The following is a 26,115-nucleotide window of genomic DNA, read 5'->3' as shown; positions in this document are numbered from 1 at the left end:
CGGTGGCGGTGAGCACTTCTAAGGCATAACCTATCACCCCCCTCCCAGGTTCTTTCATGTCTTCAGTCGGATACTATTATCCTTCAATGGAATTGCTGTGGTTTTTTCCACCACCTTGCTGAGTTGAAACAGCTTTTGTGCCGCTTGCCTGGCCCTACAGGAAACATGGTTTCCTGTTCGGCGGACCCCCACCCTCTGTGGCTACCGGGGTTACTATAAGAACTGCGTAGAATACGACAGGGTGTCTGGTGATGTCTGTGTTTATGTTCTTGTCACTGTTCCTAGTGCCCCATTGCCACTTCACACGGCTCTCAAGGTGGTGGTGGTTAGAAACCGGGCAGGAGTGGAGCTTACCATCTGTTCCCTCTACCTCCCCCCCCGCCCCCCCCACACCCACCCCCCACCCCCCGTATAAGGTTGTCCCTCTTGCCGACCTAGCTGCCTTGTTCGCCCAGCTGCCCCCCGTCATTCCTCCTTTTGGGGGACTTTAATGCCCGCCACCCTTTATGGGGTGGGGCCCAGATCTCGGGCCAGGGTAGGAACGTTGAGGCTCTCTTGGCACAGCAGGACATTTGCCTCCTTAACACTGGTGCTCCCACATATTTTAGCTTGACTCATGGCACATATTCGGCCGTTGACCTCTCTCTTAGTAGCCCACGTTTTCTTCCATACCTCAATTGGAGGGTCCACGATGACCTCTGTGGTAGCGACCACTTTCCTATCCTGGTTTCTCTTCTTCAATCCCAACCCCCTGACCAGCTGCCACGATGGTCTCTTCGTGGAGCTGATTGGGCAGCCTACACCTCAGCTACTATGGCCATCGCTCTGCTTCCTGGTGACGTTGATTTGGCGGTGGACGAGGTCACTATGGCCATTGTTTCTGCTGCCGAGGCAACTGTCCCCTGCTCTTCCAGTACCCTAAGGTGTAAGTCAGTCCCTTGGTGGACACTAGAGATTGCAAAAGCTATCCGGGACCACCGGCGAGTTCTGCAACGACACTGGCGTCATCCTTCCCTAGAGAATCTGGTTGCCTTTAAACGGCTGCGGGCCCAGGCTCGGCAGTTAATCTGGCGGAGCAAACAGGACTGCTGGGAACAATACGTTGCCACCATAGGTTCTCGCACCTCCCCATCTCAGGTATGGTCGCGGGTTCGGCGCATTTTTGGCTTTCGCTCTCATGTGTCTGTCCCTTGCCTTTCTTTTTGGGGTACACTTTGTACTGACCCAATCGCCATCGCCGAACATCTGGCAGAGTACTTCACTCGTATTTCCGCGACAGCAGGCTACAGTGCAGAATTCCACGCCATTAAAGAGCAGGCTGAGCATACGCAGTTGTCATTTCACACGCACCATTGGGAACGATACAACGCCCCGTTTAGTGAATGGGAGTTCCAAAGTGCCCTTACAGCTTGCCCCGATACCTCTCCAGGTCCAGACCGAATTCACAACCAGTTTCTTCGCCATCTCTCGGCGCACTGTCAGGGTGAATTACTCGCCCTGTTAACCGCATCTGGACTGAGGGTGTTTTCCCAACTCGTTGGCATGATAGCTTTACCATCCCAGTGCTGAACTTGGTGCAGATCCGCTGGTGGTTGATAGCTATTGCCCTATCAGCCTTACCAACATTACGTGCAAACTCCTGGAATGGATGGTGAGTCGGCGGTTCATGTGGATCCTCGAAGCTCGGGGCCTCCTAGCCCAGCAACAGGGGGGCTTCTGTGAGGGCTGCTCAGCGATCGACAATTTATTCTCGCTAGAGTCAGCTATTCATACAGCTTTTACTCGGCGAGAACATCTAGTTGCTGTGTTCTTTGATCTTCGGAAGGCATACAATACCACCTGGCACCATCATATCCTTGCTACGCTGCACGAATGGGGCTTACGGGGTCCACTTCAGATTTTTCCACGGAATTTTCTCTCCAATCGCTCCTTTAGAGTTAGAGTTGGCACATATTTTAGCTCTACCCATATTCAGGAGAATGGTGTCCTGCAGGGCTCAGTTCTCATTGTTCCCCTCTTTTTGGTGGTGATTAATGGTCCTGTGGCAGCGGTGGGCTCATCGGTCTGTTCCTCTCTATATACTGATGACTTTTGTCTTTATTACAGTTCCCCAAGCATCAGCGTCGCTGAACGGCGGCTGCAGGGAGCTATCCGTAAGGCACATTTTTGGGCATCCAACCATGGTTTTCAGTTCTCAGCCTCTAAGACCCGAGTGATGCATTTCTGTCGTCGTCGAATGGTCCACCTCCATCCAGAGCTCTACCTTGCCAATGAACTCATTCGTATTGAGGAGGCGCATCACTTGCTTGGCATGCTGTTTGATGCTCAGCTGACTTGAACACCTAATCTTCGCGAGCTTAAACAATGGTGCTGGTGGCACCTCACCATCCTTCACCGCCTCAGCCACACCGTTTGGGGGGCTGCACGAACAACCCTCTTACAGCTCTATAAGGCCTTAGTCCAGTCCTGTCTCGACTACAGGAGCATGGTGTAAGACTCAGCAGCACCTTCAATGTTGCAGATCCTCGACCCGATTCTCAATTGTGGTGTCAGACTGGCGACAGGTGCCTTCCGCACTAGCCCAGTGACTAGCCTTCTTGTAGAAGCTGGAATCCGTCCCCTACGATTCTGCCAACAATAGTTGCTTGCGTCATACATCGCCCGCGTCCGTGCTTCGTCCGACCACCCAAACTGCAGGCTCCTTTTTCCATCTTCTGCACTCCCCTCCACACGATGGCGGCCTAGGTCGGGTCTCCCGATCGCGGCCCGCGTTCGTTCCCTTCTCTCGTCACTCGAGTCCTTTCCCCTTCCTCCATCCTTCCAGCTCTCTTCTTCTACCCTTCCAAGTCCTCCGTTCCACCTGCCAGTCTTAGTCAACAATTCCTGGCTCTTGTTGCCTTGTTTCGCAGTGCAGATGTAGTCTACATCGATGGTTCTGTGGTCTATGGATGCACTGGGTTTGCTTTCATCCACGGCGACTACATTGAGCAGCATTCCCTGCCGTGTGGGAGCAGTGTTTTCACTGCGGAGCTGGTTGCTCTTTATCGTGCACTCGCTCACCTTTCCTCCTGCCCTGGGGAGTCATTTGTCATATGCAGTGACTCCCTGAGTGGATTGCAAGCACTCGACCACTGTTTTTCTCGGGACCCTTTGGTGTGCGGTATTAAAGATGCTGTTCCTGCTCTCGCAGAGTGTGGTCGTTCAGCGACGTTTGTGTGGACCCCGGGCCACATCGGCAGTCCAGGAAACGAACGTGTCGATCGGTTGGCCAAGCAGGCCACCACTTAGCCACCCCTGGAGCTTGGTCTCGTGGAAAGAGACCTCCGGTCAGCCCTATATCGCAAGATTCGCGATGTCTGGAGCTCTGAATGCTCTGTCTTGAACACGCCAAATAAGCTCCGCATGGTCAAGTCGTCCACAGCCGTATGGAACTCCTCCTTGAGGGGCACGCATAGTGACTCAGTTGTTATCTGCCGTCTGCGAACTGGACATACGTGGTTGACCCACAGCTATCTCCTTCGTCGTGAGAACCCTCCCAAGTGTCGCTGTGATGCACGGCTGACCGTGGTCCATGTTCTGATGGACTGCCCCCTTTTAGCCCCCTTGCGGCAGTCCTTTAATTTTACCAGCTGCACTTCCTTTAATTCTCAGTGGCGATGCCTCTATAGCTGACTCAGTTTTACATTTTATCCGTCCAGCTGGGTTTTATCACTCGCTCTAGTGTGGGCGCTCTCGCATGATTTCTCAGGCTACACCCACTCCAGTGACTTTTAATTGTGGCATGGGTACCAAAATAGTGTCTTTTATGGTAACAAGTTGTGTTGGTACCTCTATCAACACTCACCAGCTGGAGGTTCTTCTTTTGTAGTTGAGAGGTTGACCTTTTACCTGATCCATCAACCACTGTAGTCTGTTTTACTCTAGTCAACTATTTGCTCTGCTCCTTTTAAGTGTCCTCTGTTTTGTGTTACTGCAGTGTTCATTTCAGCTCTGTACCCGTTGGTGTTCCCTCCCTCTGGGTGCAGAGGTTACGCTTTTACTGTATAGGCCTTTTAGAAGTTTGTCTGTTTGGAACAGGGGACTGATGAACTCGATGTTTAGCCCCCATCAAACCCCAAAGCCAACCAACCCTTCAGGAGAAGTTAAGATTTTAAGTAATTTATTGCTTGCTGATGGCTCGGGAATGGAGACAAGTTTTAATTTTTTGATTAATTTTTATTTTTACTTTTTGATCTGCTTTTGCTTATGGTCATTAGAAAGGTGTTCTTTACACAGAGGAATGGTTACTAACTGTGCTCCCCTGATTATCGCGAGATGCTCAGTTGCTCAGAAAACAAGAAAAGTAAAATACGAGCCATATGTCTTCATTGTTAGGTTGCTATGACTATTGATTTAAGTATGTGTATTCTACCCGTGCCATATACAAGCAACCCAGCAGGCCAAGTGAGCCCATGTGAAGGCAACAAGTGCCAAGTGTACATCTCAGATCGGCTAAGCTCACTGAAAACAGCAGAGATTTGGCTCAGTGGCTCAGCATGTGCTGATAATCCAACTGGACTGGCAGAGTACACCAGTGCTTCTCTGAACATCAGCATGCACATATACAGTTGGCAAACGAAAATTAGACTTACGGAAAAACAGTAAGTAAAAGTAATAATCTTAACTGTTAATAGATTTATCCCACTATGAGACCAGACACAGTGTTTTCGGTGAAAAATGTTCCTGGATGCAAACCTCTTCGTCCACAGCCAATTGACAGCCATGAATGTCACTAGTCATGGGCAAAGCTAACTATGGTACATTTCAGTAAGTTTCTTGATGGTGATCCATTTACCTACACGCATTTCCTTCCCCTTCCCCTCCTTTCCCCTTGTTGCTCCTTTCCCCTCGCCCTCTCCTCTCCCTCTCTTGGTGTCCTTGCTTACGTTAGCCCCCGCTATCCTCCTGGTTCTGTTGGTTTTACAATTCGGCTTTGTTGCATAATCATTTCCTCCTTTTGGCATTCCTTGGTCCCCCTCTGGGGTTTGACCTCCATTACAAAATTTCTCCTCTGTAGTGTGAGCCATTTGGGGAAGAGCACCTTACAAAGTGTCTCCGACGTGCGCCCTCCTACTACATTCCACCTTTTCTTTCACATCATTGTCTGATGCTAGGGTGCATAGCCAGCACGGTAGCCAGCCCGTGTGGTGGGGTCGCTATGTACCCTTTTGGTTGAGCCCCCTGAACACAAAGGGATCACACTTCTGATACCTGAGCTGTGACCTCCTCATGCATGCCTTGGAGTGGTTGCTTGTCATCCTGGAGCATCGGAACTCCTGGCAATGGCCGCCGTGCCAGATGGCCCTTGCTGTGGCTGGGTGGCACCTGTGAGGAGAGCCCCTGATCGGAGTGGGTGGTATCAGGGCGGACGCTATGCAAATGAAACGCATATGGGTCCAGAACTCTGGCTGTTCTTCTGCAGCCGTCTCTCTGTGTGGAACTGATTCCTCAAGTGCTGCTTCTCTTGCCCCTTCGGCCTTCCCTTCCGTGGCTACCCCCTGGGAAGAGGGTCAGGACTGTCGGCTAGGGGCGAAACCTTTCCTCTGTTATCTAGTTTGCACCAGGACTGATGGAGATACTTTCACCAATACCAAACCTTTATTCTTTGTGGAACACCTTGAAGACAAGTTTGGCGAAGTGGACTCCCTGAGCAAGATGCGGTCGGGTTCGTTGCTGATCAAAACTGCTTCAGCTGCCCAATCTGCGGCCCTTCGTGCCTGTACTCATCTTGGCACAATTCCTGTGTCCATTACCCCCCACCAGTCTCTAAATATGGTACAAGGTGTGATTTTTCACAGGGACCTCATCCTTCAAACTGATGAGGAATTTCGGGACAATCTCGGACAGCGGGGTGTTCACTTTGTTCGGCGTGTTCAGAAGGGCCCTAAAGACAATCGCATTGATACTGGTGCCTTTATCCTGAAGGGGATACCCTCCCTGAGAAAGTTAAGATTATGGTTTATCGATGTGATGTGAAGCCGTACATCCCACCTCCTATGAGGTGTTTTAAGTGCTTGCGTTTTGGACACATGTCTTCCCGCTGTTCACAGGCCCCTCTATGTGGTGACTGTGGACGTCCACTCCATGAGGGGAGTCCCTGTGTTCCCCCTCCTGTGTGTGTAAATTGTCATGGTAGTCATTCTCCACATTCACCAGATTGCGCAGTATATACGAAGGAAAAGAAGATACAGGAGTATAAGTCCCTCGATCGTTTAACTTACACAGAGGCCCGTAAGAAATATACACGTCTTCACCCTGTGTCCATGACATCTAGTTACGCCTTGGTTACATCTTCACCCCTTCCTCCCCCTTCCTTACCCCCATCCCGGACCCCTCTCCTCCCCCCTCCCCTGCAGCTCCCACGCCTTCTCCTCTGGGTGCTGCTCCCCCTCCCCAGCCGGAGAAGTGTCCCACTCCTTCGGCATCTGCCGGTCAAGGGCGCCTCTCCCGGGATGCCCCTTCCCGGCACCTTCCAGGTCAAAGGTCTGCTGCCGCGCGACGACCACTGAGAGCCGCGGTCTGTCGGCCCCCAGGTCGCCCGGTCTCTTTCTGTTCCTGATCTTGCTGCAGCTGGCTCCTTTATGCCACACAGCCCTCCTCGATCTCAGCCTGAAAAGAAGAAGAAACATAAATCCCGGGACAAAGAGCCTCTGGTGTCACCGGAGGTCCCTTCCCCGACTTCACAATCGGATTTTGACCTGTCGTTCATGGATGTCGCCCCCCTCCTTGTCGGTGACGGGTGGGGACCCAGCGGTATGACTGCCTTTAGCGGGTTCAGCCCCCATTTAAATCATCGTTCTGTGGTTCTCCAATGGAATTGTAATGGATACCATCGTCACCTTCTGGAATTGAAATCCCTTCTTTCTTCTTACTCTGCAGCTTGTGTGGTTCTCCAGGAATCTCATTTTACTGATGCTCACTCACCGACCCTCCGTGGGTCCTGTGTTTTCTGTCGAAATCGGGTCGGACCCCTGCGGGCTTCTGGTGGCGTCTGTACATTGGTCCGTACAGACATTGCTAGCACATGGATTCCTCTTCAAACTACACTGGAAGCGGTTGCTGTTAGGGTCCACCTAGACTCTGTGGTCACAGTTTGCAATCTTTATCTCCCTCCTGACAGGACTCTTACACCTGCTGCCTTAACTGCCCTTCTTCAGCAACTTCCTCCTCCCTTCCTCCTCCTTGGGGATTTTAATGCTCATCATCCCTTGTGGGGCAGTGCCTTTCCATGTAGACGAGGTCTACTTATTGACCAGTTTATTGCAGACCACGACTTGTGCCTTCTTAATGATGGCTCCCCTACTCATTTCAGTGCCAGTCATGGTACCTTTTGTGCCATTGATCTTTCTCTTTCTTCTCCCTCTCTCCTCCCTTCATTACACTGGTTGCCACATGACAACCTTTGTGATAGCGATCATTTCCCGTTGATTATCACGCTCCCTTCCCGCTCCCAGATGGACAGGTTACCTCATTGGTCTTTCCAACGTGCCGATTGGCCTCTATACACTGCACAGGTCGTGTTTTCTCCCTCTTTGTCGGGTTGTATTGATGACGTCCTATGTGACGTGTCTGATGCGATTGTTCGCGCTGCTAACCTTGCTGTCCCGCTCTCATCTGGACCATTTCGTCGCCGGCAAGTCCCATGGTGGAGAACGGCCATTGCCACTGCCATCCGTGATTGCCGTCGAGCTTTGCAACACTTTAAGAGGCACCCATCCGTAGCCAGCCTTACTACCTTTAAACGCCTCCGCACTAAAGCCCATTATTTAATGAAACAGAGCAAGCGGATATGTTGGGAACGATTCGTTTCTTCCCTTGGTTCTACTGTCCCTCTGTCACGGGTATGGGCTACACTTCCCAGATGGCCTTTGTACGTACCCATTAGTTCTTGCAGAACATCTTGCGACCCATTTTGCAGTGGCATCAGCATCAGCCTCCTATCCGGCTACTTTCCTTCGCCAGAAACAGCAGGCTGAAGCTTCCACCTTATCTTTTACCCCTTGTGACTCAGAATCGTACAACGAACCTTTTACTGAATGGGAATTTCTTTCTGCTCTATCTTCGTCTCATGATATGGTCCCTGGCCCAGATTCCACTCATAAGCAACTGCTTCAACATCTCAGTGCTCCACAACGGCAACATCTTCGGGTGTTTAACTGTATCTGGCTCCAGGGTGACTTCCCTTCTCAGTGGAGGGATAGCATCGTGGTTCCTGTCCGTAAGTCTGGTAAGAACCCCCTATCTGTTGACAGCTATCGGCCAATTAGTTTGACCAATGTTGTTTGTAAGTTACTTGAAGGGATGGTAGCCCGTCAGCTCAATTGGGTCCTCGAATCTCGGGATCTATTGTCCCCTTACCAGTGTGGCTTTTGAGAGGGATGGTCTCCAATCGATCATTTACTTTGCTTGGAATCCGCAGTTCGGCAGGCTTTTTCCCAGCGCCGCCATTTGGTTGCAGTGTTTTTTGACCTTCGCAAGGCATATGAGACGGCCTGGCGCCATCACATCTTACTTACCCTTCATCAGTGGGGTCTTCGGGGCCCACTCCCGATTTTTAGCCGCCAGTTCCTGTTCCATCGGTCATTCAGAGTTCGAGTTGGTACTGGTATTAGTTCTCCAAGGACCCAGGAGACAGGCAGCCCACAGGGTTCTGTCTTGAGTGTCCTTCTTTTCCTCATTTCTATCGATGGACTTGTGGCCTCTGTCGGACCTTTGGTCACCCCTGCCCTGTATGTGGATGATTTCTGCATTTGGGTTAGTTCCTCCTCGATGGCATCTGCAGAACGGCAGCTCCAGGGGGCTATATGGCGTGCTTCTGCGGGCTATATGGCGTGCTTCTGCATGGATCCTCTCACATGGGTTTCAATTCTCTCCTTCAAAATCACGGGTGGTCCACTTCTGTCGCTGTACTATGACCCACCCCGATGCAGAGCTCTATCTCGATGCACAACTATTGCCTGTGGTCACACAGTTTTGTTTCCTGGGTCTTCTTTTCGACAACAAGCTCACTTGGCTGCCCCATATCAGACTTCTGAAGGTAGGATGTTTCCGTAAACTCAATGTCCTTCACTTCCTTGCCCACTCCTCTTGGGGTGCGGACCGTACCCTCCTTCTCCATCTTTATCGTGCTCTAGTTCTGTCTCGCTTGGACTATGGTTGTCAAGTTTATGGTTCAGCTGCTCCTTCCACACTGCATGTGCTGGATCCAATACACCATCGTGGTATCCGTTTGGCTACCAGTGCCTTACCTACTAGCCCTGTTGATAGTCTACTGGTTGAAGCTGGGATCCCCCCCCCCCCCCCTTTTCTGTTCGGCGGTCCCAGCTTCTGGTGTCTTATGCACTCGCTATCCGTTCCTCTCCCACTCATCCTTCCTATTCTATCCTGTTCCCAGACCATGGACGTCGCCCACCCGACTCCCGCCCTCAGGCGGGTTTACCGGTTGGGCTCCGCCTTGCGTCTCTTTGCTGTGATTTTCAGCTTCCTTCTTTGTCCTGTCTTCCTCGCTCCCTCCCCTCCACCCCCGCTTGGTTAGTTCCTCAGCCTCGAATTGGGATGGATCTCCGCCGAGGTCCGAAAGATCCCATCCCCCCGGTGGTGTTCCGTTCCTTTTTCTGCCAAATTTTATGGGAGTTTCGGGATGCTGTTGTTTTTTACACTGATGGCTCTAAATCTGCTGATCATGTGGGGTATGCCTTCACGTCCTCTGTTGGAACGGAAAATCATCTGCTGCCACCTACATGTGGGGTGTTTACTGCGGAATTAATGGAAATTTCCCAGGCTCTTACCTTTATTAAACAGTCCCAACACAACCGCGTTTTGTTATGTACGGACTCAATGAGTGGCCTTCTTGCTATTGACCGGTGTTTTTCGCGCCATCCCTTGGTCTCTGCCATCCATGACCATCTCGCTGATATTCACCGTGCTGCTTGTTCCATTGACTTCCTTTGGGTCCCTGGCCATGTGGGTTTCCCGGGTAATGAGCTCGCTGATCGTTTGGCTGGGGGAGCAGTCACTTACCCCTATTTTCTTTAACCCGTCCTGCAGTGGATTTACGGCTTCACATCAAATCCAACTTTGCACAGTCATGGGCCAATTCTTGGGAGGCTACTCCCCTGTCTAATAAACTTCGTGCGATTAAGATGACACCAGGACCGTGGCGTTCTTCCTTTCGCCTCTCCCGAAAGGACTTGACCACACTGTGTCATCTCCGCATTGGCGATACCAGGCTGATCCATGGTTTCCTTTTGTGTGATGAGCCACCCCCACTTTGTGGTTGTGGAGTCTTCCAGTCAGTAGCCCACATTTTGGTTGCATGCCCCCTTCTTTTGGCTCTGCGTGATAAGTACAGACTCCCCCACACTTAACCTTTGATGTTGGCTGACGATTCCCGGATAGTCTCTCTGGTTGTCGGTTTCCTCCGGGAAAGTGGTTTTTATTCTCAGTTTTAAGGTTTTTAATCTCTCTCTGCTGTTGGCAGGGCGGTGAGTGTTTGGGTGTCTCCCACTGTAAGCAGTGTTCGGAGATTCCTGATTCACCTCCCTGGCCGAGACCTTCTTTTCTTCCTCTTTTACTCTGTTTTTACCCCCCCCCCCCTTTTTTTTAAAAAGGATTGGTTGGTCTCCTTGTTGGGTTCGTTCTCTTGCTGACTTCTCTCATTTTGTTTTTACCATTGACAACATGACTGCCCTTTTACGTTTTTAGCCTTTTCCCTTTTATTGTTCTGACTTTCCTGAGATGTCACATTAGCGGAATGGACCACATTTGAAACAAGGGACTGATAACCTTGCTGTTTGGTCCTTTAACCCTCAAACAACCAACCAACCAACCTACACGCACACACCAGCACATCCTGTCCCAATGCTTTTCCGGGCTTATCCAACCCTGTCTGAGGCAGGGTCACCTGTGAAAGTTGTACTATTGTAGACTAGCCCCGATATAATTCTTGCACAACCTTTGGTGTGAGTGTGACCATCAACCGGACATCCTCACAAATGGATGGCCACTGCCCAACTGTGACTGAGAGCAGTGGCAGAAGTCACAGCTGAGCACAATTTGCTAGACTTGAATGGCTACTGCACAGTCTGTACCATCTGGATGTCCCACTCTCACTATCAGCTCCCCAGAATTTTATAGCTGGGAATTGTTCTTCAACATACTCTTTGATCCATGCCTGTCTCCACCTCTGTCACTATTATTCTGACTCAAGTAATCTAAACCCACAGTGGTCTCTCCTCATAGTCTCTCTCTTCCATGTTCTATCTCCCCTTGCAGTCCACTCCTGCACATACTTGTGTGCCACACATAACTCTCACTGCTTCCTTCAGAGGGAGCACACTATTACCGCAGGTGTGTGTTTGTGTGTGTGTGTGTGTGTGTGTGTGTGTGTGTGTAAAATCCCCTTTAGCTGAGCAATTCGCCCTATACACTCGCCCCTTTTTGGCTGTAAAGATATGACCTGCGTAAGTACTTCAGGTGATTTAATTCACTTAGACAGGAACACACACCTGATTTGATTGCATAAGGCATACCTGAAAGTGAATAGCAACATTCACTTACTCTGCGAGAGCCATGTGGAACTATTCCTTTATGACTGATGTTATCGTAAGAAATTATTAACTGTGTGTGTGTGGTTCAGTCTGAACTAAAATGGATTTTATTTTCCAGAGCCCACAGAGGGAGACCACTCAAGGTGGGGAGATGGCTGTCGCTCCAGGAAATAGCACCACTCTGCCACCGAGGAACTGAATGAGACAGTGGCAAGACTGTTCCATACTGACTCGAGATAGCCTATGGAGCTGCTGTGGACAGTGTTCATAGGAGTCGTGCTGTGCTGCTACCGATGAGGGTGTATTTAAGTGTGACTGTGGGGGCCGCTGGGTTGGTGCAGCACTAAAAGACATAATATGCAATTCCATTTTTTACAAGCCATTGGCTACAGCGAGATCTTTGCCTGGGTTTTACAAGGCAGTTGATGTGATTGTTATGATGACTTTCGAAACTTGTTGTGTCATGTGAAATCAGCACCGCAGCCTGTAACATTTACTAAAGCAAATTAGTGCGATTAACTGGTGCACTGCCAGTTGCATTCTTCGACTTTGTTTTGAAACAAGACTTGTGCTTATGGGCTAAATACAAATTAAACATTATGTTGAGACATTTTACTATGTTCAAATATGTTTGATTTCTTAAGTGCTCCTGTATCCATTTTACAGTGTGAGTAAACGGGTTAAAATAAATATATTGAACAGAAGGTAGGTAATATTGCAAAATCTACAGCACTCGTCTAAGCATCTGTTACTGCAGAACAGTGGGCAGGTGTGGGAATTTTCATCCCGTACTTAGTTAATGCTACTTTGGGACTGTTGATTTTAAAAGTGTGTATTGCTGCTATAATACTATGTACATGGCGTGTTTTTTAAAATAATTACTGTTTTTACATTAAACAAACAGTGCATTTTTTAAAAGAATTTTACCTAAAAGCTTGTACCTCAGTCTATTTTTCAACACAATATTTGGCCTTATTATGGCACTTGGCATGCCAACCACCAACTTAAGAATCTGATTCTCATAATAATCTACCACATGATTTTCCAGCCACTAATGAACACAGTTTCTGGTAGTTTAGATGTTTTGTAAGACTCACTAAGAACTCTTGTTGAAACCTGAGAATAAGACAAAATCATAAAATGTCTATTGAACTTTCACGTGAGATTCAAGTCATTTAAGATGATCACCCTCTTCATATTTTGCCAAAATGAACTAAGTGACAGTTAGTTTTGAGAAATAAAGGACTGAAGTTATGAGTTCACAGCAACTTATTTATTCAAAAATATTTATGTGTATACATGTGGTCTGGTGCATAATAGGTGTGAAAAACTTTTACAAGCATTTTGAGCCTTGCAGCACATCATTTAATTACAGTTTGAAACTTAAAACTACAGAGAAACAATGTAAAATATCCATGTACGTCAAGTTATTTTGTTGTCACATCACATTAATACACTTCAGTACGAAATATAAAGTTTTCTTGTTTTTGTATTATATTCATATATAGATCTATTTGGCAACTGAAACACACAGATAGAATTTCAGAATTTATGTAATACAGCATTATTAAGCAATTTTTGGAGTTAGGAGACAACATTGGAATATACTTAAGGCGATGATTATGCTTCCCCATTACTCATCTTCTTCATTACTGTCACTGCTCATTCCTGATACTTCAGCCATTTTGAGACCCTTATAGAATTCATGGTATATTGGGGGTATGTACATTAGAAGGCTCTGAAGATCTTTCAGTTTCTCAGGGCGTAGAGTGCGCCCTAATGGATACACCGTAGGTAGTGTAATTTGACTGAGAGAACAGTGGCGAGCTTTTAAGCATTTATTTAAATTCACTGAAGAGTATTCTTCCATGTCATTGTGGCTGTATTTGTACCCAATTATCCCTGGCTTCTCTTTTGAAAATCTCATTTCCTAAGCCATTCAACCTTTTCTCCAGAGAGACTTACTTTTCTGTTAGTCATTGCATTTTCGTGTAGCATAGTACTTTTGAAGTCACTACAATCCATTTTTACAACTTCAAATTCACCTTTCTTCACTCTGGCATTCTCAATAATACAATAAAGCTGTTCTGGGGCAAATATTTCTGGATAATGCCGTAGTTTCCTCTCTGTATCCCCAAAATCACTGTCATTCAGAAGATATGAGTGACCAGGTTCAGCAAATTTGTGTGTAATTTCCTCAATATTAGTTTTGTCACTCTAAACCAAATACATCCAAATTGTCATAATTTTAAAATTCTCGTTTTGCCCCCACACGAATCCGACCATACTACCATCATGGAACCAATATCATGAGATTCGACATACTTCAATACACAAGAGCCTACCTCTTGAGCTCCCCTTGAAGCAATACTTTCATTCCAGCAATGCATTACTGCCTTTCCACTTTTAAAGTCTTTAATTCCAAAATTAAAGCAGGAGAGTTGACGATTATAGTATGCAACACCTGTTGTCGAGTTTGGCAGCAGTAATGCTTTCTGCAAATCAAATGAAGAAACTGTAAGATTATCTTCTGTCTTGGAGTTCTCCATATCCCTTTTCAGACAATCTCTTGCAGCTTCAGCCTTCCTATGGTGCAATTCCTGCTCCTTTCTTAATCTTCGTAGCTTCTCAGTGTCTGCCTCACCAGCTCTAAGTGTCTCCTCCACTGTAATTAGCGTGTTTAGCCTGTCGCATGTTTGACATGTAGCCTTTTGAGGGGCCTTGAAACTGAGATTGAAGTCTCGTTTAAATAATTTTTCGTACAGCGATTGGCTGGGAGGTTTAACATTGCGATCTCCGTCTTTCAGCTTATCAATGAATAATCTGTACATGAAATTAAGATTAAGTTTACTGTCCTAGTACTTTTTGACGAATCTCTTCTGCAGTAGTGACTCTATGTACTGGGAAAACTATTAATATGATTATGGATGTGAATAATAACTGAGTCAGCACTTTTGTTATGAGGTAAGTGTTTTCCACACTGGTCACATAAAGAGCTTGTCTTTGCTTTGGCTATGGCTATGGCTCGATGCACACTGCTGCCAGAAATCTGTAGTGTCTTCCTTTGCACGCCTTCACATCATTTCCATTCGCACTAGGAATATAATAGTTCCTAGAAAACTTCCTCTTGTCGGTTTTAGAACACTTCCTTTTGATGGGAACATTTTTAACTGAACCATATATTATTGATGTCTGCACATCCCAAGACCCACTTCCATAAAATGTGTCAAAAGTTCTTTTCTCCTCGCAGTTTATTTTTTGCCAGCATTTTTGTCTACATGAACAATTAAAATCAACAAATGTCTTTCCTGGGACAGTCTCCCCTTTACTGTTAATGTAAGTTTCCCCACTATTTCGCTTCTTCTTCCTTAGGGTTTTCTTCCATTGTTCCCCGTTTCCTTTTATTTCTTTTATTGCCAGAAATTTCATTTTCATCTGAAAAACAAATTACTTAGACCTATAAATTCGTTTTCAAAACTGATTTATGAAGAATGCCAATCATGATACCAAGTTAAGATATTCCATTTCATTACTTTGGTAACTGACGAATATGCAAAACACAATTCTTTCAGGAACTCTTCTGCCAGAGTCAACCATCTCAACATTAAATCGCATTTCCCGCCCTAAATAAAGAGGCATTTCTTTCCACGGGGTCAATTTTTCTCTCCCCTCATTATTTATGGCAGCACTGGCCGAAATATCGACACACACTCACTATCGATTGTGCAGTGGCCTTAGATTTACTACTTGTGGTCATGATTCATTCTGGCATGTGAGGTAAACAACATAACCTCCAATTAACGAGTTTATTCTATAAACTAAAGTATCACTAGTTCTTAAAAGCCACTTACCATTTGATGATTGAGAGGCACCATCACTAGGTTCATATATGTCAGAACAACTAGAACTAAACGACTCATCTTCACAATTATCATCGTTTTTTGCCATTTTTCTTGAACATGTGCCTGGGCTATATACCGTGGTAGCCATCTTGTGATGTCGCATGGTTCACTTTGGAATAAGAGAATGAATAGTACCAACCTTCTGCCAAAGAAATCCCTTGCTACAGCAACGGAACAAGGCGAGTTGTCAGACAGTTCGTTTTGTCATAATACAGAATAAATTCCTATCATTTTAAAATGGTGAAGAACTCAATTTTTGAAAAAAAAAAAAATGTCATATAGGTCATTCTGCCATAAGACCGCTCATTTCATCATGAACATTTTTGCAGCCATTTTTAATTGCTCCAACTGTATTCCTTCTATTCTAGTGCTAATGGCGTTTTTTCCACAAACTTCACTGAACTGCTGGGGAATTCTGACCACTTTGACATCTTTTGTAGGCAGAAGAGAGTTGCTAGACATACAAGACACTCAGTGGGATTTTGAGTTCACACATTCGATGTAAATAAAGCTCTATGCTTCTGTCAATAATTTTATTGTTTTATCTTTCTTGTAACATTTTTGAGGTATTTCATATCCAGTACTTACAATTAATACAGTTAAGTTCCTCAGTTAAAATTCATTGAAATATTATCATCAGTGAGCATTTTCAAACAACCAGTTCTTTCATAAGTCACCACCTATCGGTGTTAGCTACTTAACCTTCCAATAGTATCAACTATTGTGATTCTTCATTAGTGCATTAACTACCCTCAAGTGGCAAAGAGTGCGGCCCTTAGAGGCAGTGCAAATTCTAATATTATTGAAGGTTTATTTGGATATTGGATTATGTTGATATTTATTTATTTAATTATTTACTTATTTACTTACTGCATATCCTTCCACATGAAAGAAGGTAGTTTGCTTGCTATCACCCTCCCTCCCCCCCCCCCCCCCCCTCCCCCAGAAATAAAATGGACCTGATGAATGATGGAGAACATTTAATTTGTGCTTGGATATAAGCAGGCAGTCACTGAACTAGAAATTATATGTTGCAGATTTAAAAGTGACAGAATGTGATGTTGGGAGAGGGGGTGGTAAAAGGTGATTCAGTTGATACATAAAAAAGTTTTAAAAAGTGAGGAAAAGTGATATGCAATGAAAGTTATCCTCTTTCTTTTACATATTCTCTCTAATTCTTCTTCTTTTTTCCTCTCTATCACCACCCCTTTCCCTCCCCAGTAATTTGCCTAACATTTTTTATTACTACTTCTCACATTATGTCATAATTTGTTGTTTATACTCAGTAAAAAGTGTGTTGTTACAAATGTACGAAGTATATAATGATATATAAAATCCTTTTCAAATGATTTAAGAAGGTACGATGCTATATTCATGTAGACAAATGCCAAAAACTGTATCCCGAGCCACTGCCTGGTGGTGCAGTAACCAAAGTATATGATACTTAAGTTTTATCAGTTGCATTAATTGTAGACAGTACATTAGTTTTAGGCACCAGTGGACTGTCACCATGCTGAGGTTCACCTATGACTAACGTATTTCTCTATCAGTGTTATAGATTGTTGAGGGGAGAAGGGGATGATATTGCCCCAAATATTGCTTGTAATGATAGAGAGACAAACGTGCCTCGGTAGAGGTTACTGTGCTTTGTAAGAGACCCTCCTGTGATATCAGTGTTATTCTATCAGTGTATCAAGTTGGCGACGAAATGGCAAGTTTCCATATGATACCGACAGCACTAGTGCGGGATCCGGCGGATCCATTGGTGCTCGTCCATTGAGTCGCACCTCCAGCAGCTCTTTACTAACTGCGCCCTCCGCTGCCACAATATAGGACGGCCAGCAGCTGCTCATTCCACTCCCATTTGCACTTGGAGCCACTACGCTGCGACACCTTCGTTCGTGCTTAATCCTTGTTGACAGTCAGATAGCTGGACTCTGTGTTTTTTGCTGTTTATTTGTAATGAGTCTTCATACACTTGAAGAAATAAAAGTGAAGTAAATCTTCTGTTTGCTGTGCTAACTTGTTCGCTAATCCTATCGAGCTGTCCTACAACGACAGTTGTCGCAATACTCAATATGCCATCTCTCCTTATTGTGTACGAAGTTGTACGCAACACCTTCCTAAATGTAGTCCCCTTTTAGAAAAATACACTTTTTTGACAACCCAAAAATACGAAGTAACAAGCTCTCTAAAATACATCTGTCTTATGACAACCTCTTAATTTAAGCAATATTTTTACTTGTGACTATTACTTCATGTATGGGAGTATGAAGATACTGCCGGGAGCCATGCTGAGTGAATATTGGGACTTTGGGAGCAATTCATAACTCAAATTGTGCAGTTTTGCATCAGCTACTCAAGGTGAGTGTCTTGCATTTAGACATGATACAGCATCATTTTCTTTTTTGCTATGTGGGTCCATGTTTCCTTCAATTTTGTACCAAAGAGATCCAATCTCACTGTTGTATTTTTGTGATCATTTTTCCCTTTCCTCAGAAATTAAGAGTATAAAACTGATTGTATTCAGAGCCATAACTTTTCTGGGAGACTGATATGCCTTTGCCTTTTTCAGACAGGTTCAGTGGAAGCAACCCTTTCTTCTGATTTTACAGGGCATATTAATGAAACCAGGTCTCATCAATGGTGACAACTTGATAGAGCAAGTCCTTCAGATTTTGCTAGATTGCTTGTTGTCCATTTTCAGCACTCTTTCATTAGCAACAAGATATATCTTTAAACATAAATACATTGTCAACCCACTTTCATATTGGCAGCAGGGGACTACCAACACACCTATGCAGCATACTACACTGCAGAGAAAATTACTGCACTAAGCATGGTGCATGAGACTCCAGTGAACATTGTCTCAGGTTAGGTACATGACAATATGTAAATAACTCTGATTACAGAGCAGCACATGATCTCTCACTTTCGGGATTCATTGTGACGTGAAGCTCTTACTGGGAGCAATGAGAACCTCTAGATAATGTAATATATAATGAAAGAGGACTTGTGTATGTTACTAAGATATTTTTCTCAATGAAGTTTGTATATGGGTGCACAAATCAACAATAATAATTGCTTCCGGAGTAGCATAATCAATTTGCTATCAACTATATCCGTGGGTTGCAAAATATCATTTCCTCTCTTCCTGTTCTCTGAGGAAAAATTTTAAGTATGTGTTCTTTCATTTACTTCCAGGCTGATCAGAATACCGACTCAAATTATTTAACTTTGTGGTCCCCCTCCCCCCCCCCCCCCCCCCCTCTTGAGATAACAGGGCATGACAATATCTAACAGGTGTCCACGAAATTCAGTGACAAATAAAACAAAACAAAACCTTATACAGGATACAGAAAAAGTCAGTTAACAAAAAAAATGCAGTACATTGTTTTGTAAGTTTAATAGCTTACACAAAGTTACATGTCCTACTAAAATTGTTCAGTGTTCTCCATTGTTACCTAAACATTTAATGCACTGTTTAAACAGTAATGCCATATAACTCTCCATTGTTACCAAAAGATTTTTACAGTCTTTTTCTATCAAATCCCTTAAAATCTGTAAGTTTAATGGTTTTGTAGGGAAAACATTGTCTCTCTATATTGCACACATTGAGAAATCACATGGCGTTTGGTCCAGTGATCTTGGAGGCCAATAGATTTTATCACATCTTCCAACACACTCTTGAAAACTCGTCCAAATATGCACGGATGTGTAATCTGTAGTGTGGTGGAGGAAAATGAGGTGGTTTCATACAGCTTGAAGTACAGAGGTATTGTATAATTCTGTGATGATTTCTCCTAACATTTCAAAATACAGTTCCACAGACGCACTAGCACTGAAAAAAAGAAATGAGGGCCTATTGTTCCTTTTCAGAATATACTAGTCCAAAGAGTAACTCCAAGAACATTTTACTACTACTCAAGAACTAATCATGGATTTTCATGAGACACTTATATGCAAGTGTGTTTGTTAACTCTTCCATTACCTTAAACTGTGCTCCATAAGACCACAGCACTGTTTTGTAAAAGTTAGGATCACATTTGCTACAAATTGCATACCACTTAGAGAATTCACATCTTTGATCAGGATCATCCTTGTTTAGGCAGTGGAGTAATGTAGAGTTAGGAAGCTTTAGATGTAATATCCTCCTTAAACTTCTCCTCTTCATGCAAGTTTCATGTGAGACTGAACGAATGTCTGTGCAACAAGGTGTAGATTTTCTTCGATAACTACTAGTTTTGGGTGGCCACTGCATGAAAAGTCATTTAGACACATTTGATTTAATTTGTAGATAGCTCTCCTGCATGGTGGCTATGTACGTGGGAATTTTTCGACAAAACATCATCTGCATAATTTCGATCAGACTTCCACCAAGTCTGTAAAGCAAACTAGCTTTATTCAGTAGTCAATTTTCTGTTAATAATGTATACTTTTCATGTTTACAATGAATGCTCTAATGACTGAAAGGTTCAGATTTTCACTTGTTTAACAACAAACAGTCCACAGCTCATGGTCTTGCGGTAGCATTCTCACTTCCCGCGCACGGTGTCCCGTGTTCGATTCCCGGTGGGGTCAGGGATTTTCCATGCCTCGAGATGACTGGGTGTTGTTGTGTTGTCGTCATCATCATCATCATCATCATCATCATTATGGTCAGAGGAAGGCAATGGCAAACCACCTCCTCTACGACCTTGCCTAGTCGGCGATGTGGGTCTCCCACATTGTTCCCTACGCTCCTCGGAGTATGGGACATCATCATCATCATCATCAACAACAACAACAACAACAACAACAAAAAGCAAGCTCTGCCATCGGTTTTCAAAAAAAATTCACTGAGCACAGGTTTCACAGTTTTTCAGTGTGAGGTGGTTATATAACCCTTTGAATGTCAATGTAGTGATCTATCATTAGCCCTACAGATGCCAGTACTGCCAGGGCCGATTCGTCAGTACATGGTTTACTTTCACTCAGATTATGAAATTTGCCTCTAGATGTGGCTAGTGTGCTTGGTATTGATGTTCAGCATTTTGATTTACTTGTACATCAATAGTACCAACTTTTTTGAGCTTCCAATGAAATATCAACGATCAATAACTTTGCTACTGCATTTTTTGTTGACATCAAACTTTGTAATACTTACATTTTGTTACTTCATCTGACATTGTTGTTATTGTGGAGTATTGTTGTTTAATATTGTTTCCGTAGTATTTTTCTTTAAGTTAATGTTTGCGGTTTGTTTATTTCGTTTACTTTCAGATTTTTTATAAAAATGTATCCAACCATGAAATCCAAGAGTTATTGGAAAATGCTAGTGATAGAAAGTATTTTAGTGAAACTAGCAGTGTTTCAGAAAGTGATAGTGATGTTCTTGCTATTATATTGATTGAAAGTGAAGACAGAGTGGAAAATGCACAATACATTGAAACAATTGCACTTGAAACACTACAGCAGGTACCACATCAATTTCACAATGTGCCTAGCATATTCCATCTGTGGGATCTAGTGCAGTTGACTCTTTATATTTATTTTTCACTGCAGCAGTATTTCAACTAATAGTCACCGAAACATGTCATTCAGCTACGCAATTTGTATCTAAATGTGCTGCTAGTTTGTCCAGCCCATAAAGAAGTGGAAGAATGTCTCAAGAGTTGAGGTGAGAGGTTCTATAGCTTGCTCACTGAATATGGGACTCGACAAAAGGCCTACATTGTTTTCATACTGGAGCACAAAACTGTCTAAGGCATGTCCATGGTTTGGCAAAATGTATTCTGCTCCAAAACATGAGTGTTAGGTGGTACAGAACTATGTACATTGGACAGACTGTGATGTACTGCAGAATTGTTATAATTATATCTATGCAAATAGTAATAAAAATTTCATTTTTTTGTAATTGCACACAGAAAATTGTATAGTGTTTGTGAATATTGGTGAGTTTTCTTAGAATCAAGTGGAGTGCTAATTGCATGGAAACAAAATCATATTTTTATTTTTCTAGAAAAAGTAATCCTTATTTCATCACATACATATGTTTTAAAGTGGAGAAATTTGCCAGTTTGGGCACACCATAAAAAACTACACACTTTTGTGGGTAAATGGAATTCTTTTCGTGGTTTTAAATTGAATGCAGTGTGAAATATGTCAATTTAAATAGAACACTACATGACAGTATAAAAACATGTGACATATTTAGAATTCACCACTCATAATGTTAGACTGCAAAAGGGTTAATCACTTTGGCCATTGACAGAAATGAACTGTAGTTAACTGGCTTTTTTATGTAATAAATGTAAATGCTCTAGTTTTTACTTGCAATGGTCACTTTCATGCTACTTTCTTCAAGGGGGTTGGTGGGGAGGAGGGGACTGTGACCGGGCTGAGGACGTTAAACATCTCCGGGATTATTTGTTTCAAAAGAAGGTGTGAGGTCAACCCTGCTGTGTTACAAAAGCATCTTAAATTCACATTAAAACACACGAACAGTATTGTACCTAAAAAGCCCCATTTTGCGTGTAGTGTATTCATTACTGATTAAGACAAGGGTTTGAACCCTTACATGGTAAACCTGTGTTAGATAGGCAAGGTGTTGGACAAACGTGAAGGTCAATGAAGGACTGGTACCTTTTGCTTGAACAAGATGATTTTCGCCACATGTGGTTCAGCGAATTGCCAGCTGGTAAAACGACACATAGAATCTGTGACATACCTACCTAACACATTTCCTGTGTCGAAAGGGTTTGATAAATAAAAATCTGAGTCTTGCTTCCTCAGAGGCAGTTTGAACGGTTACCTGTAGTGGTGCCCATAGCAGTGGTGTCCCCCTCCCTCTGCTTGTGTACATCAGTTAGTGGGTCATATCATTTAAACTATGGTATATTTATAGAAAGTTATACAGTAAATATGTACACTGATGCGCTAAAACATTATGACCTGTGCCAACCACTGGATTGAATACCACATGGTGGCACTATGGGCATCAGATACGGTAAGGAAAGTATACGTGTGGAGTAGACATGAGTGAACAATCTATTGATGATACAGCCCACAGTGGGGTGTGACTTCGACAAAAGGCAAAATCAAACAATGGAAAATCCAGGAGGAATAACAACAATATTATGAAAAGGATACATTGCTACCCACTATACAGGGTGTTAAAAAAGGTACGGCCAAACTTTAAGGAAACATTCCTCACACACAAATAAAGAAAATATGTATGTGGACATGTGTCCGGAAACGCTTAATTTCCATGTTAGAGCTCATTTTAGTTTCGTCAGTATGTACTGTACTTCCTCGATGAGGCTTCATTCCAATGTGATCAAATTGTAAATTTTCACAATCAACATGTGTGGGTTAGGAGAATCCGCATGCAATTGTGCAATCACGTCATCAACACAGATTTTCTGTGAACGTTTGGGCAGGCATTGTTAGTGATGTCTTGATTGGGCCCCACCTACACTCAATGAATCACGTTATCATGATTTCATATGGGATACTCTACCTGTGCTGCTAGAACATGTGCCTTTACAAGTACGACACAACATGTGGTTCATGCACGGTGGAGCTCCTGCACATTTCAGTCGAAGTGTTTGTACGCTTCTCAACAACAGATTCAATGACCGATGGATTGGTAGAGGCGGATCAATTTCATGGCCTCCACACTCTCCTGACCTCAACCCTCTTGACTTTCACTTATGGGGGCATTTGAAAGCTCTTGTCTACGCAACCCCGGTACCAAATGTAGAGATTCTTCGTGCTCGTATTGTGGACGGCTGTGATACAGTACGCCATTCTCCAGGGCTGCATCAGTGCATCAGGGATTCCATGCGACAGAAGGTAGATGCATGTATCCTCACTAACGGAGGACATTTGGAACATTTCCTGTAACAAAGTATTTGAAGCCACGCTGGTACATTCTGTGGCTGTGTGTTTAGATTCCATGATTAATGTGATTTGAAGAGAAGTAATAAATGAGCTCTAACATGGAAAGTAAGCGTTTCTGGACACATGTCCACATAACATATTTTCTTTCTTTGTGTGTGAGGAATGTTTCCTGAAAGTTTGGCCGTACCTTTTTGTAACAGCCTGTATACCTGTAGTGGAAATAATGAGTCGCAGATGGGCGCAACAAAAAGCCTGTGAAACAACTAAGCCTGTAACAGATTTTTATTAGGTAGTGCCTGACAATGACCATCTTAGAAACAGCAAAGGTGTGCACAGGTTACTGTTAAGAGTATCTATCACAAGTGGTTGAAGTACTGTGAAACCACAAGCAGGAAAGAAGGTGCTGGACATTCTTGCCTTGCCTTGTCACAGAACGTGAAGTTCGGAGACATGCCCACTCTGCAAAGAGCATGATAGGCATCGATCTGTTACAGATTTGATGACGAGTAGAATGAAGTGCAGCCCAAGTGTTTCAGAGGACAATATTCAGTGCACATTGTTGAACTTGGGACTCTGGAGTAGATAGCCCTTACATGTTCCTATGTTGATCCAGGAACATAATTACTTATAATTGCAATGGACATGGGACTGTAGATATTGAACTGCAGATCAATGAAAACATGTTGTTCAGTCAGAAAAGCACGTTTACCATTACATCAGGTTGATAGTCGTATCTGGGTATGTCATTGTCCAGGTGAATGGCTGCTTGTCCAGGTGAATGGCTGCTCGAAACTTGCACCATGGCACGGTTGCGGGCAGGTGTGGCCAGTGTTATGCTACAGGGAACATCCACCTGGCCCTCCACAAGACCTGTGATAGTGAAATGATAATTAAATGGACACCCTAGCTGCAAACAGGCGTTGAAGAACTTCATTGGGGACATGTTGAAAATGTGTGCCCCGACCGGGACTCGAACCCGGGATCTCCTGCTTACATGGCACACATTTTCAACATGTCCCCAATGAAGTACGTCAACGCCTGTTTGCAGCTAGGGTGTCCATTTAATTATCATTTCATTTCTAGCAAAGCTGCATGATCATCCACGGTAACTGTTCTTTCGGGAACAGATACTACCGTCATATATACCTGTGATAGTAATTGAAGACATAATGACAGCAGTAGACTATGTGAAAATTATTGTGGACCATCTGCCTCTCTTCATGGTCAGCGATGCCATTTTACAGCAGGGTAACTGTTCATGCCACACGGCCAGAATCATTATACAATAATTTGAGGGGGCACGGTAGTGAACTTGTGGTGATGGTGGTCGTGGTGGTGGTGGTGGTGGTGGTGGTGGTGGTATGCTCACAAAATTCACCTGATACGAGCCCAGTGGAATGCATCCGAGAGGCTGTCAAGTGCCATCTCCACTCCCACACACTACTGATCCAGAACTGTGTGACCTGTGCTCAGCTACCTGGTGCCACATGTCTCTGGAAACCTTCAAAGGGCTTGCATCCTTGCCACGCAGAAATCAATGCTGTATTGCGTTACTCGAGGTGGACTAACACACTGTTAAGGTGGTGGTCATGAGGTTTTCGCTCCTCGATGTACACAATTTGTTTGAGAGTATGGCTCCAAGCTGGTCATTTGCAGGCACTAAGTGGACAATAGTGGTTTACACTGAGGTGACAAGTCACGGGATAGCAATATGCCCATATACAGGTGGCTGCAGCATCTCATAGGTAGAGTATAAAAGGGCAGCACTGGTGCAGCTGTCATTTGTACTCAGATGATTCATGTGAAAAAGTTTCCATTGTGATTGTGGCTGCACGATGGCAATTAAAATATTTTGAACACAGAACAGAAGCTGGAGCTACACACATCATATTCCATTTCAGTAACTGTTAGAGAATTCAATATTCCGAGCTCTACAGTGTCAAGGGTGTGCCAAGAATACAAAGTTTTGGACATTACCTCTCACTATGCACAACATGGTGGCTGATAGCCTTCACTTAACAAACAAAAGCAGGAGCATTTGCGTAGAGTTATCAGCACTAACAGACTAGCAACACTGAAATAACTACAGAAATCAATGTGTGATGTGGGACAAACGAACCCATTAGGACAGTGCAGCTAAATTTGATGTTAATGGGCTATAGCGGCAGACAACCAATGCAAGTGCCTTTGCTGATAGTACGACACTGCTTGCAGCGTATCTCCTGGGCTCATGACTATCGGTTGGAGCCTAGATGACTGGAAAGCAATGGCCTGACCGGGGGACCCCAATTTCAGTAAGTAAGAGTTGATGCACGCCTCCCCCCCCCCCCCCCCCACCCACCCACCCACCCTTGGACCTTATCGTTGGTGGGGAGGTTTGAGTGCCATAGCAATACGGATAGCCCCCCGGCAGGTCCAGGAGCAAGAATTGGCCAGAGGTATGCCTGCCTGTCGTAAGAGGCAACTAAAAGGAGTCTCTCACATTTTGGCCTTTATGTGATGGTCCCCTGTAGGGTTTGACCTCCATTTTTCAAAATTTTCCCGAAGAGCGAGCCAATTGGCGAAGGGCGCCCTTACATGGTGCATCTTGTTCATTGTGTATTGAGATCTTTAGCCCACTTTCTCGCCATCACATTGCAGTCCCTCCCAATCACCATCTCTTGGGCGAGGACACCCTCCTGGGTGCATTTTCCACCATGCACTTTGCAGTGTCACTTTCTGTGCTGATGATGACCATGGAC

At 44.5% G+C, this 26,115-nt stretch overlaps 1 protein-coding gene across 2 annotated transcripts in view; it reads left to right on the top strand.

The window, feature by feature from the left end:
* Positions 1 to 12,203, top strand: part of LOC124787957 (COP9 signalosome complex subunit 1) — a 95,526-nt gene extending 83,323 nt beyond the window's left edge. For both annotated transcript variants that reach the window (XM_047254962.1, XM_047254961.1), the window contains exon 11: positions 11,707 to 12,203. In XM_047254962.1, the coding sequence (XP_047110918.1) occupies positions 11,707 to 11,787 (81 nt within the window). In that variant the 3' untranslated portion in view covers positions 11,788 to 12,203. The remainder of the gene's footprint in view (positions 1 to 11,706) is intronic.
* Positions 12,204 to 26,115: the final 13,912 nt, after the last annotated feature.

This window comes from Schistocerca piceifrons, chromosome 3 (genome assembly GCF_021461385.2).
Source record: "Schistocerca piceifrons isolate TAMUIC-IGC-003096 chromosome 3, iqSchPice1.1, whole genome shotgun sequence".
In the NCBI taxonomy this organism is placed as follows: domain Eukaryota; kingdom Metazoa; phylum Arthropoda; class Insecta; order Orthoptera; family Acrididae; genus Schistocerca; species Schistocerca piceifrons.
Note: the sequence above shows the minus strand (reverse complement) of the source record. Positions and strands in the feature narration are given on the sequence as shown.